This window comes from Pieris brassicae, chromosome 4, assembly GCF_905147105.1.
Source record: "Pieris brassicae chromosome 4, ilPieBrab1.1, whole genome shotgun sequence".
Taxonomy (NCBI): Eukaryota; Metazoa; Arthropoda; class Insecta; order Lepidoptera; family Pieridae; genus Pieris; species Pieris brassicae.
In genome coordinates this window covers 5882560-5903949 of record NC_059668.1, presented here as the reverse complement: position 1 = coordinate 5903949, position 21390 = coordinate 5882560, and the positions used below count along the sequence as shown (strand labels likewise).

The following is a 21390-nucleotide window of genomic DNA, read 5'->3' as shown; positions in this document are numbered from 1 at the left end:
TTGTAAAGACCGGTAAATAAACTAAGAATTATATTTTATAACTCACGTTAAAAAATATTAGTATATGTATAACCATTGTCCACAGTTAACCTTCAAAGAAATGCCAGTTGCCAATATAATAAACAAAAATAATTATGATATCTTTTACTTAAACAAGTACCTAACTAATTTAAAAGTAATTCTACTTATTTACATGAATTTATTAAAATTGGCTTGGCACTCATTTATATATTTTAAGCATGAAATTCCATAAATTATGTGTGAGCTCTATAAAATATACATAAGTTACGTATATAAATTATATGTAAAATCTATGTGTATTCAACAACAATTTTAAAATTATAAATAAAATGAGAATACGACGTCATTCTGTGACATTATGACCCTGTTGCTGCCACATTTTCGACTTTTGTGTTTCAGCTCCCGCGCTGGCCAACCAGTGAGTGCCCACCGGAATTTATAATATACAGGGTATTTTTGATCTAATAGATTCGTATGTTATTAAAAAAAAGTGTTTATTCATTTTAAGTACATATGTATTACAATGTGTAAGATTTGGGAACCCTTTTAAGTAAAAAATACCTGTGTCAGGGTTTCCAGCTCTTTCAAAACAAACTTAATTATACATTCATCATATCACATCACATTCACATCTTTTATTTTATTTATTTTTGGTATTGATTTTTAACTGTTATCAACACGCTTGAGTGCATAAGTGAGTGTGTGTATTTTAATTTCCTTATTCTGTTTTAATTTCCCGCCTTATATAAGTTATATTATTTCATAAAGTAAATTAAAGCTATTTATAAAATAAAGCAAAATAATAATTAAATTCAATAATAACAATTGTTGGAAAACAAATGTCACAAAAAATGCGTTAAGAAGAAAAATCTTCGGATGAAATATATTATATAAGTAAAACATAGCAGCCAAAAGCTTATATTTTGCTTCGGTTAATTACGACAATCTATTTCTCTTGGACGAAATAAGCGGCGTCTGCCACTGTGTCCGTAATTAAATTTTGAATTGCTTTTTTATCAATAAACTTCATTCTACTTAAAAGAATAAACGTAATTATAATACCAACATACCTACTAGCAAGTCGTTGAAATCAGATTACGTGCACTCATCTGAAATAGTTCTCGGACTGAGTTTCGATAAAATTCAATGGGCAGAATTAATTATGTTGCATCGTGCATCGTATAATGGCATGAGTAGCTATCGACTTTACCCCCGCCCGACTCGTTCGCAACGATTGTCCGCCCAATATTGCCGTAGGGCTGCTTAGTATTTTATCGATATTTGCTTGGACAGTGATCTTTCATTATTATTGTAGTTTTGTCCTTTTGCCACACGTAATAGAATTTTTGTGTATATAAAATATAACAAAATATTAAACATTGTGTAACCAAAGTATAAATGCATATTTTAAAGAAGTAAGTCAGTAATGCTAGAAAGTTACACTGTTGGTTAACTGTTCAAATATTCAATGATTTCAGATGCTTAACAACAATAGCGCAATATAATAACTATAATATTGTTAAGAAAGGAACATTTTCAAATTCTATAGAAAATCAATTTTTTCGTTAGTGGTCTACCACGTATTATAGTTGGTTTACAATTAAAATCAATATTTAATCAGAGATTTAAAAGTGAGACATGTGGAACTGCTTTAGAATAAACGAATTGTGAATATCGATACTGGAATTCCCTCGTTTTCAGCACTACATTTCGCTTATTTTCACGTTTTTCCCGGCCCGTCAGTCTGTTTGTTATCCTCAAGTAGAGAGAACGTCGGCTAGGCTTCGCGAGTGAACCGTCAACAAACCTTTCCCGCAACCATTTCGAAACCGGGAACTTTAAGAATCAAAAATGTGACCGAATACCCCATGTTTTTGTTGCCAGTCAGGTGTTAAACTGCGTATGGGTAAGCGAAACAATTACTATACCACGACGTGTCAAATTGATAACATCTAATTACGATATTGACAAAATGATTCAGGCCCTGGAAATTGTATGAGTAATTGAAGTAAGTTAATAATAAGTAATAGTAAGTTAATCTCTCCATTAACTTACCTTAATAAGTTAATGGAGAGATTTTCTTCGTTAATTCTGGTCTCGTATAGGAAATTCTGTTGCAAGTTACATCCTTTGTCTTAGTCGAAACCGAAACACAAACTTAGACTTTGGCACGGGTTTTGGCTTACAGTGCCAACAAATAGTCATATCCCGAATTGGAATTAAGGAGTTATTATATAATACATTAAATAAAATACTTATATGTTAAGACTTATCGTTAAATGGATTTCAGTCTCTGTAGATATAGGCATAAAAAGTATATTGAAACAAGCTAATAGACTTAGTTTGTTCTGAAGCAAGTATGTCTCTTTGCAACCTATTTACAAAATTTCAACAAAAACTGTTTGTTTCACTGAAAATCTCGACTTCAATAAAAAACAGGAAAATGAGATTATGGAGAATTACATTTAAATGTGTATAATATTAGGACTAGAATAATTACTTATCCGTTTTTAATGTTTATTAAACTTGATTAAAGAAAAAGTATCACACAAGTAGAAATCTTATTTTCAGAAGTATGTTCGGTATAAAAGCACGTACAAACTAAATCTTTTTCAGGATAGGAGGCATGGTCTAAAGGACCAGATGAGCAGTTTCAGTGTTGGCGGTTTAGAAAGATTACAAAAATTGCTTCCCACGGCAGTCCGGCGCGAGCGTACATCGCCTACCACAAACTTGGCGCTGGCATGGAGGCGCAGACAGCCACGCCACAGGGCGATTGCGAGTGTGGCGTCCATCCTTCGGTCTTCTACCTTCTGGCGACTCTTCTACTTACCAGGTGAGTACGTTAGTCAGTTCATCAGGTAATATATCCGAGTTGCTACACTCAAATAAATTCTTAACTGACTACAAGTTTTTTTAAAATCTTTATATTATGAATAAAGTATTAAAAGAAAATTTCCGATCCGACCCGCGATTACGTCTACGTACATACATCTCCTTTTTCTTAATTCGCCCTACTAGATTGAATGTTGACTACTGCATTAAATGTGACTTGGTAGGTCATCTACAGATGAATGCATGAACCACACTCGTTAAAAATCAGCCGCAAACCGCATTCAACATTTTTAGGCCAATGCGTTTAAGAATGCTTAAAGTTTAATATAATGTAAAATGTGTTTTAATATTCCGTTAAAGTAAAGGCTGGTGTTTTATTGTTACGCTAAGTTTGTGTTTGCATCAATACAACAAAGAATTTCAGAGTCACGATTTCAATACAAATTGTATTCGTATGTATGTTGTCGGTTTAATAAATAAAAAAGTGTAGTGAGTTTTGTGTAAATAAAACAACATATGGAATAAATTTTCCGAAAACAATCAAATGTGATATGCTGAGAAAGTTTATCCAACAAAGGGCAAGGGTAAATAAAGGCACGGTTTGCAAACACACGCGTAATGTATATAAAGTTATATACCTATATAGAATTTGGTAGTGCTTTACTGGTTTTGTTCTATGGCTACCGAGATGGGTTTTCTCACGGATTTCACATTCCTTTCCCAGTAATCGCATTTTTCTTTGTACGACGAATGTCTGTGAATAGAATAATTGCTTGCTACGACTAATCGCTGGTAATTTGAATAATTGGTTACGTGGTGGTTGAGATTTAAATAAAATATCCTTAAACGAAAATTTATTACGTAACTCGATGTTTAGAGGGCTTTTTAGAAATCCTAGCCGGCGTGAGTTGTGTCAATAATGTAATAGTTCACGTTTAAATATGTTAAAGTTTTATTTAAGTAAACGGTATTTTGCAAAAAAAAAAGTTTACAAATACATTTTAGTAAACATTTGAAATATTTTTGTATTATAGCTTGGACTTTGTATATGAGTCATTGTTTTCTGTAAACACTAAAACCACGTTAAGAACCAAATTTTATTTTCAAAACAATATCCTTTTTTGAAAATTAAAACTGACACTATGAAAGTGTATATAAAACTTATATAGAAATAAAAATAAATCAATGGACCTACAACCTTTTCAGGTCTGGGCCTCAGATTTCTTTATCTGTTTCATGATCATTTGTTAATCGAATAGGCAAGTAGGTGATCAGCCTTCTGTGCCTGATGCACGCCGTCGACTTTTTGGGTTTAAGGCAAGCCGGTTTCCTCACGATGTTTTCCTTCACCGTTCGAGCTAATGTTTAATGCGCACATAGAAAAAAATCCATAAGTGCACAGCCGGGGATCGAACTCAGGAATGAGAGTCGCACGCTGAAGCCACTAGGCCAACACTGCTCTATGTAGATATATACTGCGACATATATTGATTATATGTGAATATATGTACATAATAATATACACAAACTAACATTAAAATAGAATAACAAAAATATAAACATTAAAAAGAGTCCCTTTAGGCAAGGTTCTGAAGATACAGGCAGCGTTCCCCCTTTAAATAGCTATACTAATTATATGTCCGAGGTCGCCGAGTTTGCCAGCTCTTCAGTCTCTTGAGATGTGTGACTAACTTTGCTATATCCTTAAAAAGCCTTATAGCGCTAGGACCCCACGGACTAAGGGTCTCGACACCGAATTGGACAATATTAATGCATATATATTGTTCTTGATATCTTTTTTGTACTACTTTACTTACTTTAAGTTTCTGTAATAAGTTTTAGTAAAAGATTCTAAAGCTTAAACATCTGCTTGTGTACATTACTCATTGGTCCATAAATGTAACTAACCCTAGACGAAGTGGTTCTACGTGTCACTAGCGGGTACAGATTTAGTACATATTGGTTTATATAATACTACAGATTTTGTTTAGTTTATATAGGTTTTTAAACTGGGTTTTATAAGTATTTATATCTTATATTGTACTTTTCGTAGAGAAAAAAAATTGTACCATTTGTTAGATTTTTATCCATATTTAAAGATTTCAAGTAATGCCCACGATATAGTAGAACAGGGTAGTAGCGCGAATCGGAGTTCGTAGTTTGATTAACTATGAAAATAAATATTTTATTGCAGTCGAATCAAATGAGATAGATCCTCTTACGCCGATAACGTTGATACCATTTGAAATCTTGTTTCTGAATCGGTTGAACAACACATATTTAAAATAAATTCAGCGAAAGCATTTGAATAATAAATAGGGCATTTTAACAAAGGGTCTATAAAAAGTCAGTAAGTAATTAAACTCGCATTATATAGACACTCCCACTTTATTATCAACGAAATTATCGAGCTTCATATTAATATAAATAGAAAGGTAGACCTAGTTAAAACTATACATTATTAATGTAAAGCTTCATCACGGTGGTCATGACACGTTTTAGGTTTGGGCCACTCAACTTTTTAAGGACTAAGGCGTGCCGGTTTTCTTATAATGTTTTAAGTCCACACATAGATAGAAATACTTAGCCGAGTTCTAACCTACCCTCATGGATAATGTCGTATGTTGAAGCCACTATGCCAACACTCTTTATAAAATCTCAGCAATTTTATACATCGTTTCCATAAAATCAGCCACGTAGCTACGTAATATTTCTGTTATAACAGCTCACTAATGAGACTCCAAAGTCTGTCGAGTGCTTTGTTATGTTTACAACTTTTTAATACAAAACACATTAATTATTCCTAGACTCAGTAACCTTGAGTATATTTTTGAGATGACTGTTGAGGTTTTATTCGAGATGTACTAGGTGTATAAAATTCTACCTCATTTGTAACGTTAGGGCCTCGCGGTTGAGTGAAGTATGCCCGCTAAGCGCTCACTAACGATGTCGTTATAAGATGAATTCTAAAGCTTTTCAGGAATTGGAATGTCCTACTTGCAATTATATGTCACCATTTATACAACTTACCTTCGTATTTTAGTTGGGAACGCACTGTTTACAACTGTACGTATTATTGACGAAATGTGTTTAGAATCATACCTTACTTCTATACCTTTCCAGCCTGCACCATATCTTTATGGAACCTGTTCAGCTATTTTCGAGCTTCAATATACGGTCTTTCTTACAAATCAACTTACATTGCAACTCATCACTCAATTAAATGAATTTTCAGACCATTTCTTGCAAAAAACAGAAACTAAACCTATAAACGTTATATGTACTATACTTTTACTATGAAAATATAAGCACGCGTATACTTTCGAGTGAGCTTTATGACGACAAGAAAATTAATAATTTATTTTCTAGCTGTTTTCTCACTTCGAGAGCGAGGAAATCACCTCACGTTTGACCTAAATCACGCAGATTTACATACTCAATAAGAGACACTCACTGTAAGAAGTGCGTTAAATTACACATGATAATATTTGCTGTATATGAATCGATTCGTTTATAGTATGACTTATACACGATACTACTTGTCAATTAGGAAACACGAGTACAAAATTTAATGGATTAGAACTTGTTCTTTTTTCGAAATGGCCCAATATGTTATTATCTGTTTATTGAAGTGTTAAACTAAAAATATACATATTTATTAATCATACATACGCGTGAAAAAGCTGTCCTAAATGAATTCCAAAATGTAATAATTTTACGCAACGTTAAAACACACAAACACTTTTTAAACGTTAAAACGCCTTCAGGGCATAAAAAAAGTACATGAAAGAAACAGCGCACTAAACATCAGTGTTATTGGTGACAACAATAAAAATCTAAGTAAAACACACTTTTGGTTATCGTCATTGAGTGTTTGTTTAATCTGTGTTGCTTAATAAATAGATATGTATTTCTTTCTAATACATGAAAAAGGAAAAATTTAATCAAATTTTTCAGTCAATAAGAATATGAAATACAGTTATCTTTGTTGTGAGTCGGCTGCATTGTGCGCAGTTCTTTTTTATAGCTTTACTTTGCTGAAACTTCCCTATTTCACACAAGAACATACACGAAATGTGTTGAGTGGGTAACGAGTTCTCGGATGAGAATTTCTTTGAAATGAAATATCCTTTTTCCATTTTCGCGCGACGTCAAGCATCACCTTACATTTTGATGTTTTTTTTTGATCACCTACGGAGTGTACGTATTTTAAGTCCATTTTAATGAAATATTACGCTTGGTTTTGGTTTAATAATTTAATACCATTACGAACGTGTAATAGCTACCCCTTCCCAAATTTCAATTTTAGAACTCTTTGATAACCTTATATGTTGCATTCATTTGTCATTTGTTTTTGTGAATTGGCGGCAAATCAATGATTTATTATGACTTTCGTTGTGGGCTTACTCAACAACAAAGCAATGATAGTCTGCGATTAGGATTTCTTAATAAAGCCCCATCTCGTGCCACTATTTACAATTGGTTTAACGAGTTTAAGCGTGGACGTAGCAATCTCAATAATGATCCGCGTGAGGGACGTCATTTAACAGCGACTACTGAAGATAATAAGGAGATACGGACAAGCCTAGACATTTCAAGTTCAAAAAATATTACATGAACATTTAGGCGACAGGAAGCTTTGTACCAGATGGATTCCCCATACTTTAACCGACGACCACAAATACCTTCGCATGCACTGGTGAATATTTGACTATGGCAGGTGTCGAGATAATGAGTCATCCGCCATACAGTCCTGACCTGGCGCCCTGCAACTTTCATTTATTCCCAAGAACTAAAGATAAAATTCGAGGTATTCGCTTTACGAGCCCTGAAGATGGGGTGAAAGCGTACGAAAATGCTATAGAAGTGATCTCTGAGGAAGCATGGGCCCACTGCTTTTCTCAGTGGTTCCATCGAATGCGACGATATGTAGAGAGGAACGGAGATTACTTCGAAAAACAATAAAAGTATTGGCAACTTTCTCCATTAAGCCGTTTTTCATTTTCTAAACATTTTCAGTGTTATCTAGGTTTATTTATCTAAGTCAAGCGATAAAGTGCAAACAGTCGCCTTTCATCTTGGCTTAATACGTTCTTTGTAAAACTCATAGTAAAACTTACAAAACTCACAACAAACTGTAATTCTATAAACCAATTTGCAAAGATGACTATAATACATTTGTATTCCTACATTTATATCGGATAACATTGCCAAACAAAATTCTGTAAGCATAGAGGATTGGATAGAGGCCGGAAATCTTTTGCGCAAAGAATTTAAACCGAATCTGTATTGCATAGTATCAAATTGCTGGCCTAGGTTTTGGAACGGCTTGAAAGTATGGCTAAATAATATACGACATTTTTCATGCATTTCATAAGACCGGTATATATACATATTCTATTTCTTATCAATGCTCCATTTATTTATTTGAAATCATTCATATTTTATTGAGAAACTTCTATCATATAAATGTTTATCACGACCTTCCTATTGAACAAAATAATCTAAATAAAGCTTTTACAGTTAAATAACAGCTCTTATTAAGTACCTATGTAGTATACGTATGTCCGTTCTGCCTTCATGTATACGTACGTGCAACTTAACATGACAGGTAACAATGAGTGCACGGATAAACTTTAAATGTTTTTATCATTTTTTTTATCAAATTTATTAATTATAGCTCGTTTTTTATGAAATCATACGGAATTTGATTTCATTTTGTCATTCGCAGATAATTTAATACGCCATTTAAAAGAAAGTTAGAAAGAATACTTATTTGATATAAGCCACGTCAAGTCAAATCATTTATTTCAATTAGACCTCCTAAAATGGCACTTTTGAACGTTTAATGAAATATAAAGATGATTCTAGTTGCCCCTTCCAAAAACACTTATTCTTTTAAAATATGATTTACAATATCCATTAGTTAAATAATTATATGTGATGACAATGTACCCCTAGAATAAAGCTACTATACAGGTCAATTATTGAATTGTTAGTTGTTAGTTGTTATACATGTTCCTCACATGACAAATATCGAAAAAAAAAACAATAAAACAGTGTGTGAGGTAAAAATAAAATAATTAGAGTTTGTAGTATTATAAAATAAAAAATAACAAAAATATATAAAATTAGATCAGCAACCAATTTGATTTTGCCAAGGCTTGCAAGGATTGTCCTAAAGTCAAAATCATTTATTCATATAGGTAACACAATGTACACTTACAAACGTCAATAAAAAAGAAATTAAATGAAACATTAAATGCTTCTAATTTTACATTTACTGCCAGTTCTCAAATCAAGGGCGTAGAATGGAAGAGAAGAACTGGCAATAAACACTCCACCACTCTTTTTAATCGCCAAGTTTCTTTTTGTATTATACAATGTTTGTAAGGAGCTGCAACCATCACACCCTCACCACATGACATCAGCAGGAGGCATGAAATAGGAGCACGCACTTACATTCTCGTGGGAACAACACGCATTTGCATTGAAGCATTCTTATCTTGAATGTAATCCTCAAATTGTAATATGCTTGTTCACAAAGTGTACCTTTAATAAAAAAAATTCGTTCATCAACAACAACAAAAAACTACATCAACTCAGGACCCATATCAACTTTTAGTTTTCGTCACTATCAGCATTGATTTTTAGTGTTGTTATAGGTTTTTTTATTTGTTTAAATATGTAATACATCAATCATCAAAGTCTTATGATAAAATTACAGTACAAAAGTCATTTATTAGTATGAGAGACATTCCGTGAATATGAAGAGTATTCTTGAAGTAGACCTTTGTGTCTAGAGTGGCAGTCGGGGCCTTAGACAAAAGTGGCTTGTTACGCGAGTAAGTGCTTGGAGTGGAAACCTTTTTTTGTTATGATGTGTAACAGATGACAAGTCTTTATTACTTTAATAAAATGAATAACGTACAGAACTAAAATTATTAGTTAATAAGCGAGAATTAACCTTAGCTATAAAAATAGTAATTATCATTTATAACGATAATTTTATATTGTCTTGGAAAATTAATTAAAAATATCATAGATTTTCATTTTATTAAGAATACAGTTTTAGTAAGTACATGAAAATATTGTAAGTATAACGAACAAGAGGCGAAGGCATTATTTAAGGTTAAGAGTCGGATTAATAAGAGTATTATAAACATGTTTATTTGTCCTGAATCTGGATAGTAACATCCCCGCTTATGCGATAAACGAGTTCGCCAAATCAAATTACTGCGATGAGCGTAAATGAGAAACGCTAGTATTTTATACACAGTTATTCTACGAAGCGCTGAAATTTGGCAGTTCATTTATTGAGTTAAGTTGATCAAAAGAATTATCTTATAATCTGGATAGTAAATATAATAACATATATGTAAACTAATGCCTATTATATATGTATATATATATAATAGGCATTAGTTGCTATTTTCCCAACACATGAAAAGTTTTGTTAAGTTTTGAGTAAAGAATGCCATCTTCCTCATAAATGTATTCCTGGTATTCAAACCGTTACGTCTAAGGAGCCTTCAAGAGAAGAGAATACTATTACCTTAAGGGCCAGCAATGCACTTGCAAACAGCAGGTGTAGCAGGTGTTCACGGGCGGTGGCAAACACTTAGCTCGTTTGTCTACTGTCCCATAAATAAAACGACTCAAACATCTGAGTCCAAAGCGCTGGCGTCATTTTAGAAAGTAAATAAACGTGACTTTTAGTTTAGTAAGGCTTATGTTTAAAGTATACTAAGCGATTTCCCTTGGTTAAAATAAGTAGGGAATATACTTTAATTTCAGTTGTTCAACGGCGATGTTATGCGCGGCTATCATGACCGAACACTGGGAGCATGTGTCGTGGGAACGAAGCGCACTTACGGCTTTGGCGAACGCCTCCAACACTGCCTTACAATGGCTGCTCGATGAGAAAGTTGTTAAGGTAAATCTAGAAAATAACTGTACCTACTCTGATGTATGTTATATCTTTAAAAATATTTTAACTAAATTCAGGGCCAAATGTGTTACAATAAATATTATATTTGAAATGACGGAATTATTCCATTTTGTTTTTTGAGTTGATTCTAAAAAATACTTTTAAAAATGTCAAACAAAGTAGTCAGTATTCGTTTAACATCCAAAGAATAACTTGATATATAAAATAATAAAATATCATTTAACTCTCAAAACGCCTATAAGTTAACCATAGCGTAGACGAATAATCGATGTTCCCAGGGGAAATTTATCACTCACTTGATATTTGGACGTAGCGTAGTGTTGCTACGAAATTTATAAGCTGTCTGAAATTCGGTGAAGCTTATGTAATTCGAAAAACAAAAGTCTATTTGCGAGGTTGGAAAATAAAAATTGTACAATTGCCTTGCAAGGGAAATTGGATTCAAGTGGTATACACAGTTTTATTAAATAAAGGTAATCTTAAACATATACGATAAACCTATAAAAGTGAAGCGATAGGCAGATCTAATATGATTATATTTATAACAAAATATTGATTCATGCATATATAGCAAATGTTTAAGAAATTCACATCTTACTTAGGTATTACAAACTTAGCCTTGTTCTTCTTAAGTGAAGTAGGTTATGCTCAAATAGATGTAACGATTATGACGACATTTATATTTCAATTAAAAAATAAATAATTAAGGGAAGATTAAGTTGAGACATTGTTGCTTCAGGATATATGTATTTAAAATTACATATTTAATATAAATTTTTACTAATTTTATATTATATAATTACAGTAATGTCTTTGACATGCGAGTCCTACACATTTTAACATTGTTCTACATTGTACGTATATATTTGCATACCTTAACGTTTTGACGGCCTTTCGCTCTGTATGGCTGTTGTAAAGGGTACCAAACATCTTGCGTTTATTTTAGTTTTAGCAAAAGCTCCTACAAAAATACTAAATATTGTATCTACTTATAAATGTAAGGTTACCCAATAAAATCTTATACGATGTCGGAACGGGTCGAAAGTGTATTTCTGGTGTAAGCCGACACTTTCAGTTATACCCCGAACGAGCAAAGGAAAATCTTGGAAGTTTAATAACATCGTAAGTTTTCTTTTTGTGAACCTTTACACTCGAGACGTTCGGTTCAATATTTCCTTATGTTTAACAAGATAACATTTTGGCGTTTTCTATTATTACCTTGTAGAATTTTATTTTTTCTGCAAAAGCGTTTTATATTTCTACCCAACGCCAGTAAGTCGATTTTGTCAAATAGATTGCCTCAAAATATCTGGGCTGGACACGTCATGGGACATTCTCCTATTATTATTTAATTCCCTATGAATACTACTTAACTAACTGTTGTTAAAAGGCATTAAATTATTTCAAACCAATTTTATTTCGTATATTATTATACCAATTATATTTGCGCAAAATGAATTAATGCTAAAATAACAATTTACCCAAATATGTCACACGTTTGATAAGAGGTAATTAAGTTGCTAATGCAAATTGTGACCTCGCTCTACGATTATACAAATAACTCGACTATTTCCGAGCATACACATATAAAGCCGTCGAGTAAAATATTTATTTAATATTAATTTTCAAATTCGTATGATTTGCGAACAATAAAACTAAACATTGAAGTCTGATATATTCGCCGCGCACCACCAGTTTACAGAACCAGTTAGAGGAAGTATTTGCCAACCGATACGACTGGATGAAGCCATACCATTAAGAGCATACCGTACGATTTAAAGTCGACAACACATTTGCTTCTGCAACTATTAAAAAGTTATATTATAAAAATAATATTTAAAAACTAGTCTTAATAATTCCTAGTCAACAGTGTCTTTGCCCTCATTAACTTTGAACTCTGTTTTAAAAGCACACCGTGCTATATTAGACTTAGCGAATTTCGAATTACATTTTATTTAATTATAGAAGAAGAATTCGAAATTCGAAACGAAATTGCGTTATTGGATTGAATCTGTAAAATGAATGTTACTTTTCCTTTGATTTTAGGTTATTGAAAGTTTTCATATTTTATAGATTAAAAATGGTATATGTCGTAACATTTTTGTGACTAAGGATTGTTGGATCCCACTCATAAAGCAATAAAGTAAGGTATAGAATCACATCGCGTCTCGCGAAATGAAAGCGAATGCACAAGCGTAAAGACTTTGCCATTTGGCAAGCGGATGAGGATCTGGTGCTAGATATAATGTCATTAAAATATTAGCTATATTGTTAATACTCTATTATCCGATTAAAAGGCGTTATTATTATAGAACCAAATAACCTTTAATAAAAACTGAGGCCTTCCAGGCAATATGTCGACACTAGTTTTCTACAAAATAGTATAAGTCATGATTGCGTGATACTATGTAGACACCTTTTCTTAAAATCGAGATTCACGTCCCTTGAATGGATTAGATTAAGCTTTATGCAACGCTGTAGATGATTAAAAAAGACATCAAAACTAACAAAATATTTATTTATTAACACTTTGTCGCATCAAATATTATTTATTATATGTGCAAAACATAACATAAATGAGACGACTCTTCCAGGCAACCCTAGTAAGGGTTAAAATATATCTCAGGGTAAAGTTCAAAAAGTGATTTACTATATTTAAAGATAAAATTTCAGATTAGATTAGAAGACATTATTATCTGTAATTTAATCAAAATAATATATTTAGAAGTACAACAAAAATTATAAATACATAAGTCACGATAATCAGATGGAAAGGATGTGTTTTTGGGGTAATGTTTTTCTTGAATGAATAACAAATCCTTGACCCCAATAAGGCCTAAATGGACACAAAAATAAGACCTCAAAATGGCAAGCTTTTGCATTAGCATTTAGCCTTGATGTTTTTGCTTAGCACGCAATGGTACGTAATTATAATGAAAGGTTTTTGCATTTTAATTTTATTTTGAGCATTGGAATATCGCTTGAAATAATAAACTGGGTGGGCGTGCTAGGGTTTTAGTGGTATTGCACTGAACGCATTGTAATCATAACAAAAGAAAAATACAAACTTGATTTTTGTTATTATGTTGATTGTAAGATAGACATTAAAATGACCGCTTAAGTCTTTTTCCAATAGAATAATGTTTCAACTCTATTTTGTACAGTACAAACATCCTACGTTATATTTAAGATATTTTATTTTTTAGCTATAACTTCAGGTGAAAATTTAAAAAAAGATTGACGCGAATGAAAGGTAACAATAGTCTCATACCCAATTTTTGCCTGTCAACTACAATCCATGAAATTCAGATCACGTGTCAAAGTTCACGAACCGCCTTAACCTTTTGCAATATTCATTGCTTGTTCTGTCTGAACTCTCCAATACTACATATATTAGAGAGAAAAAACACTTCTCTCGGAAAATGTTTCCGTTATCAGAAATATATAAAAAATCCCATTTTATACGTTAAATTTTTAACAAGCCAGCAATTCTTAGAAGCTAGAATATTTTATTTTTGAATCTGAAGCAAGTGAGAGTTAGGAGACATTGAGTTAATGGAAGTTAAAAAGAAAGCGATTTGTCTCCGTCGGCATTTTCCTTAACGTAATACTTTAGTTTCCATTAGATTTTATTATCTCGGACCAATAGTTTTTCTCTTTACGATTTATTAGAAACCTTGTGTATTGAAATAAAACTTTATTTATTTATACAGAATTAGAATAATTTTCGTTACACCTCGACGTTTGTCGTTCCACCCCTGGGTGTTTTATAAAGCAGTTCACTGGAGGCTTCCTGAAATATTTCCGAACCCATTTGACTTGGACTCTTTCAAGCAAAGAGTGTACCAATTCTTAAATGACCGGCAACCAGCCAAACAAATAATTACTGAAAAGAAAATTAAATATTAATATATGTTATTTAAATATTCAATATTCTTCCGTTTTCCAACCTCATTTGTCAGACTTCCTCAACTATTTGAAGAAAATGACATAATTTCTCGGTGAATGCTTCCCTCACTGACAGTTAGGAGCCGCTTTAAGGTCAAGGCAGCGTAATTATATGAAAGCCATGCGTTGTAATCACTAACTAACCTTGAAATTGCAGCACTAAGCACGCGATATCTTTATTTTATTGTTTTAGTGAATATCCTTAAGTTGTCTTGGATTCATGGATTTCATTATCTATAATGTACAGCCTACTGTTAAATTAAATATTTTACTGTTAGAAATTTACGATGCCTCTGGTTAAACAATTTCTTAAATATTATAACTCTTTAGTACTTTGATACACAACTGTACAGCTACAACATCTACGAAATTCATCTCGTAGCACGGAACTATGTTCTCCATAACGGGTGTAAACAGCTTTTCAGCGTAATCTACTCAATATCAAAACTAATGAGTAATTTACATCCAGCTTAATTTCTTAATAAGAATAATATAGTGTTATATATTCAAAAATTAAGAGATATACGTAATCGATAATTTATTAGTATCGATTATTCTTTGTATGAAAGATTATAGGCAATAATTATAATTTAAATCTATCTATTATTGAGGACTAAACCTTACTAAGAACCTTGATATCGAAATGTCACATCCTTGAATCCCTTACAAACGAATTCCCCATTCTACTTCTGTCTCATTAAGCGTTCATTAAATCCAAAGTCGGTTCAAATGAATAATACATATGGCGATTTAGTATTGGACTGATTTTGCGGTAAATCTTACTTAAAAAGCCTAGAGGGTCTCAAAGCCTTACCTTTAATAAATTCATAGTAAAACTTTTTGATAGTTACTATAATTCGCATGAATTAAGATCGTAAAAACATCCATGTTTGAAACTATCCATCTTGCTTCGTCCCTTATCCGTCATGGTTACGTGACTTAATGACTAAAAAGTTTTCATTTTAAAGGATTTAGAAACCTCGAGGAGGTATGTATTTTTTTGTTTATATGTTCAAAATCTTCTCCGTTTGTGGATCTGGATGGTCATATATAGGAATTGGTCCAATAAAAAGATTTTCGTAGTCAGGTGAATAATTTTCAAAACTTAAATGGGTCATGAAAATTCTCGCCATCACGTCGTGATTACTCGCTTATAAGTGGAATGTTTATTAACGTATATGGATAAATAAAACGGCTTTAGATTGAGGATTACCAAAGACTACAGTCGTAATAAGCTTAAGCTCCTGTGTAATATAAACACTTTTTACATTTAATTCTCTTGTAATACAGGATTAATCAACACAAATAAGGAATATAAAAAACAGCCGCTCACAATTTTTAAGGTCTAGTCCTTGGAATTGTTTTTCGAATAGACAAGTAGGTGATCAGCCTCCTGTTCCTTACACACTCCATCGACTTTATGAATATAAGGCATGCCGGTTTCTTCACGATATCCTGCACTGTACCAACAGGTGTTAATTGCGCACATAGACACAAAGTTGGGGTTCGAACCTGCGACTTCAGGAATATGAGTCGCGCGAATATACACGCCTAACTAGAATAAATAGAAATATGTATATGTTCAGTCCATTTTAAAGAGTCAAGTTGTATTTTTTAAGAAATTTATAAATTTTGGATTATATAGGTTTGATTTAGTTCTATTTATTTTATTTTCTTTATTCTATCGCGTTCTGTTAGTTTGTTGTCTAGTGTTGATGTAACGTGCGTGTAAGCGATTTATATTAAAGCAAATATCATATAATACAAGCGTGTTTACACTTCAAAGTGTTATAATACCATTTGTTCTAAAGATAAATATAAAATGTTTCTGCAATCGCTAATATTTTACATTGTTTTTAATTGCTCTAATTTTTCGAATGTTTGGATTTTTATTTAATTCATACTTATGGGACGAATATAGGTTTGCTAGATATAACTTTGTCATGTGTAACTATTGCAGATACTCAGGTAGGTAAGACTCTGCAGTCTTGGCGACATTCCAAGATATCCTTTAGCGAGCACTGACATATTCCCGCGAGCATTTAAAACCGAATAATAAATGTAAGACCTCTTACAATTTACACTACAAGAAAATATTTCAAAGCTCATGTTTAACGTAGCCTACGGATGATGTATTGCAGGTTGAAGACACGAGCAAGAAAAAAGGTGGAGCAACATTCTTAGTACCAATGAATGGTGGCATTTGGAAGATGTGTGTGTCTTTGGAAGGTAATAAGTCTTATGCAACTATATAAGGTAGTGGAGTTTTCGCAAACGTTCGCAAAAGTCGCTGCAGCGATATAACCTTTCGATCATACGGAGTCTGCATGTCCCCGGTTCGATTTCCAGCGAAACTATTATTCGCGGTTGGAAGGCATAGAAACACATACTTGCCTTAAGAAAGAAATGTATCTGCCCCAGAGATGTTATGGGTCTTTAAACACATAATTTCTTAAATTACATTTTGCAGCAATTTCCACTTTATAGATGTATAATTTACGTTCGAATGTGGAGAGATTTTATATACAAAATAAAACAACGAATTTCTAACAAAAGTATTTCCCTTTTTATAAAAAACCTCGGAAACAAAGCTGTATTGAACACAATAACTGTAATCAAAAATATTCTAACCGGTCAGTTGAGTTTTTGTGTGTAATATTTCGCTAACATTTGAACAACTTTTACATTTCTATTGAAAAAATGTTCAACACTGTAGCTGTATTGTCTATTAATTAATGTTCAATCAATGTAAAATTTTTGAAGTAAGCGATAGAGATTCAAGATAAAGCGTTTCACGTGACATACGTTAAAAGATTTAAAAAGCTTCGGAAACGGATAGTAAGTTTCTTCTAAATCTGAATTCTTTGTACATTTGGTTGTTCACAGTACAAAGCGTTAAAAATGTTATCTAGCAAATATCTCTGTGTCAAATAGGAAGTCAAAAAAATGCTCTTTTACAAGTTTTAACGGCATTTTCACATATTCTAGTACATATATACCAAGTATAAGTAGGAAGCTTTTTTAATGAAAGCATATAATAGAAAGTAACGCAAGTTCAGGTTCTTATAATGGTACGGTGAAACAGTAACAACTATTATTTTTTTTTTATAAAATAGGGGGCAAACGGGCAGGAGGCTCACCTGATGTTAAGTGATACCGCTGCCCAAGGACACTCTCAATGCCAGAGGGCTCGTGAGTGCGTTGCTGGCCTTTCAAGAATTTGTACGCTTTTTTCTTGAAGGACCCTAAGTCGAATTGGTTCTGAAATACATCAGTGGGCAGCTGGTTCCAACTATATATTTTTCTTGTTGAAAAAGGATGTCCTTATTTAGTACCAAAAAAAAGAACAAAGCGTCTCCATTTGATCTCCAATTTACGCCCTTGTAGCAGTTCAAAAAATTATTATTTTAACAATAATCAATTTTTTAGAGGAAGAAGTATCATTACTGACGAATGCCGGTTTCCCGACAGAGCCGCTGTGCACAAATTATTTAGCAGACGACGAATCTGAGGAACCGCGGGCTGATTGGCAGCATAGTAAGTTATCAATTATGTATATCAATATGGTTTATAAATCAATGATTAGGATTCCCTACTTTAGTTATAAAGTCTATTCATAAGTTAGGTCCTGCGCCGGAGTGGCGACGGAATTAGTAAGTCATCGCGAATCCAATATGACATTTTTGACCTGGGATTCGGACTTGGTCAATTCCGAATCTTACTCTAAGAGTTATGTAACTGTGCACACGTATGGGTACTTTAATATTAGAGAGTCTTACCTTGATGGCAGAACCGATCTGGACAATCTGTCGAATGGATCTTTTGTCGTAGTAATAATAAACAAAAATCGAAAAAAGACTTGGAAACAAATAAATATATATTTATTGTTTTATTTCAGGAATGCAGAATCTGTCAATATCATGCGCGTTAGTCTGTCTCATAGTATTAGGTAGTGCTGCGCTGGTTGGAGCTTTCGGAGTTTGTAAGCATCAGATCAGCGCTGTGCTCATCACTGGTGTTATGTACCTTTTAGCGGGTAAGTGACATTAATAAAAAAAATATTTTCAGGGATTTGATGACGAAAATGTAAATCGCTCACAGTGGGCTTACTCCTTAACTTCAATCTCAAATTAGGATTTTATGTTTGTGACATAAACGTGTGGAATTTGCAACCACATTACAACCGCACTTTTTTGATGCTATATATTGAGACAATTATTTGAAATCAGCTTTACGGCTGCTGTGATTTATCTAAATAATATCTATATAAAGACCCTGGAACCTCGTCTATGAAACTACTAGTTTAAATGAAAAACAAATCTTTCTTAAAAAACTTAAATTCTTAAAAAAACTTGTTTTACTCTAGTTGGTTTCGGTATTTACACTTATTTATTTGCAGGTTTATTTGCGATGTTCACACTAATGATAATACACTTCAAGCGTGTACAAAGAGTATCGACACGGGGAAGTCCCCACGTGGACGATACAGCGGACGGTTTAATTGGCCCACGTGGCCCCGCTCTCCCTCTATTATCCGCGAGGGAATTCACTACATCTTGGTCGTTAGAACTAGGTTGGGCAGGCGTAGTACTAGCCACGACTACTTCGTTACTCTGGATTCTGCTTTCTAAGATTATGAGATATAATCCACTGTCAAGCATGATGATGTAAGCTTTTAATAACGCACATTGGACTTTATACACCGAGAGTTATATATATGTTACGTGATGACTTACTTAAAAATGTCTTAATTTTTTAATTGCATACGAATCCGACCAATACTATCTTTATCGCTGACCACTATAGTTAATAATAATAATATTTATAAAAACCTTATTTCGGATACCTTACATTTAATTACATGTATTTTTCTATGATTCAATTCTTTCTAGATATCTGTGTGCCCTTTTTTGGCAAAGGCCTCCTCCATTTCTATCTGCACTATGCCACGCCACGTGTTAGTTGCCATTCTGCAATTGCTGCAAATGCTAAATGTACTAATGTAATAACAGTATTCAATTATGTTTTTTTAGTAAATTGATGTTTATTTTAAAGTTAAAAAAGGAAGGTCTAAATTAACTACACTGGTAAGAAGAACTGGCAGGAAACTCTCCACGATTGTTTTTAATCATCAAGTTTTTTTGTAAATCGTAAGAAACAGTGACCATAACGCCATGTTTCACTTGACATTCAATTAAAGCTTGTATAACTACCCGAATTAAAAATCTAAAGAAGTTTAACAGCACTTTTAAACTAACGTTCTAACATCGTCCGTCACAAATAAAAAAATACTAAGCTTTCGTTAAAACGGTGCAATGAGACTAATTTAATTTTTATGAATATTTTGAGAATTTATGCAAAGGATAACAGTTTGGTCGAATCCGCTCTAAGACAATTTAGATATGGCAACAATTTGTAATTAATATGTAATTTAAAAATTAAATAACTCAAAAGTTAGTACAGATACCGGCAAACATCTTGAACAAATATCCTTGTCTGCGCAAACACGATTTATAGGTATCACTGGAGGACTGGCGGCGACGGGAGAGTGACGTGTCGATCGCGTGATTGGTAAATCAGTTGTCATTAGTGAGCAGTGTCACTCACTTGTTTAGTGCTCAAGAAGTTTGCCGGTATCTGTATAAAAATTATACTCGTATCGGTAATGGTAAAGTCCTTTGTCCGTTGGAGCTTTTTATTTGTACAAAAAAAATACCGCTTAATGTATACTAAAATTATATTATAAAAAAGGCCGTTGGCTACGTAAGTATCAAGAGTCAATTAACATAAATACACTGTTATATCCATCTTTACTAATTCAATATGTTAACAAAATGGAATGGCAAAATAAGTTGCCTTTTTTTCAGATATATATCTCGTATAAAATACCCATAAATGTAGTTATTTTAAAGGATTAAATCTTTGGCCGTCCTAGAAGTCATGGCAAAAACGGCATTATAATTTTTCTCTGAAATCCGTTTCGCCTTACTTTGCCTTCAATGCGCTAATAAAAAAGGTATATTTAAAAAAAATAAAAACACTTGTGGTATGAATGATGTATCTAATGGCTACTTAAGCAATTTAAAAACATGATTTTATTAAACATGCTGGTTGTGCTTCTATAAAGATAAATATAGGGTAAGTTTTTGTGCCCATTTAGTTTAGTATTTGCCCAAATGCAAGGTTATCTTCGCACTTCACTTATTTATGCACGCTTTATATAAAGCCTTATTTATACAGCCACAGGCTTAAAAATCCATTTTAAATTGTAGGTTTAACAATACAACGATTTAATAATAAATTTATCATATATATTATACCTAAAATTGTATCTTGCTGCTATAATACCCTCCTTATTCATAAAAACATAATGAGTCTTATGTAAACTCCTTTATACAAAAGTGATGTATCTTGTTTGCATAGCGTAAACATAATTTGACAAAAATGTGATCTGTCAAAACTGTAATAAAATTTATTTTGTTTTTATGAATGTATGAATAAATGCTAATAACATATAGCTGAATATTATCAAGGTGCTCTATCTGCTGTTTCTTTAAACAGTATTTATTTTATAATAAATAAAAACCTAAGTTTACATTTTATAACATTCCTATGAAATATACATATATTGCACA

The 21390-nt window shown here is 32.5% G+C and overlaps 1 protein-coding gene across 3 annotated transcripts; it reads left to right on the top strand.

The window, feature by feature from the left end:
• The first annotated feature begins 1786 nt into the window (after positions 1-1786).
• On the top strand, positions 1787-21308 carry LOC123708574. 3 transcript variants are annotated; one of them, XR_006753624.1, is made up of 8 exons: positions 1787-1927; positions 2638-2857; positions 10654-10792; positions 16897-16984; positions 18185-18292; positions 18654-18791; positions 19155-20518; positions 20623-21308. XR_006753624.1 is itself a non-coding variant. In XM_045659350.1 (7 exons), exons 2-7 carry the CDS (start codon positions 2766-2768, stop codon positions 19424-19426), a joined length of 837 nt encoding a protein of 278 aa, XP_045515306.1. In that variant the 5' UTR covers positions 1787-1927; positions 2643-2765; the 3' UTR covers positions 19427-21308. The 3 variants fall into 3 exon arrangements, 2 of the variants coding, with proteins under 2 accessions (XP_045515306.1, XP_045515305.1); XM_045659350.1 differs by having other exon boundaries at positions 2643-2857; positions 19155-21308; XM_045659349.1 differs by having other exon boundaries at positions 19155-21308.
• The last annotated feature ends 82 nt before the right edge of the window (positions 21309-21390 follow it).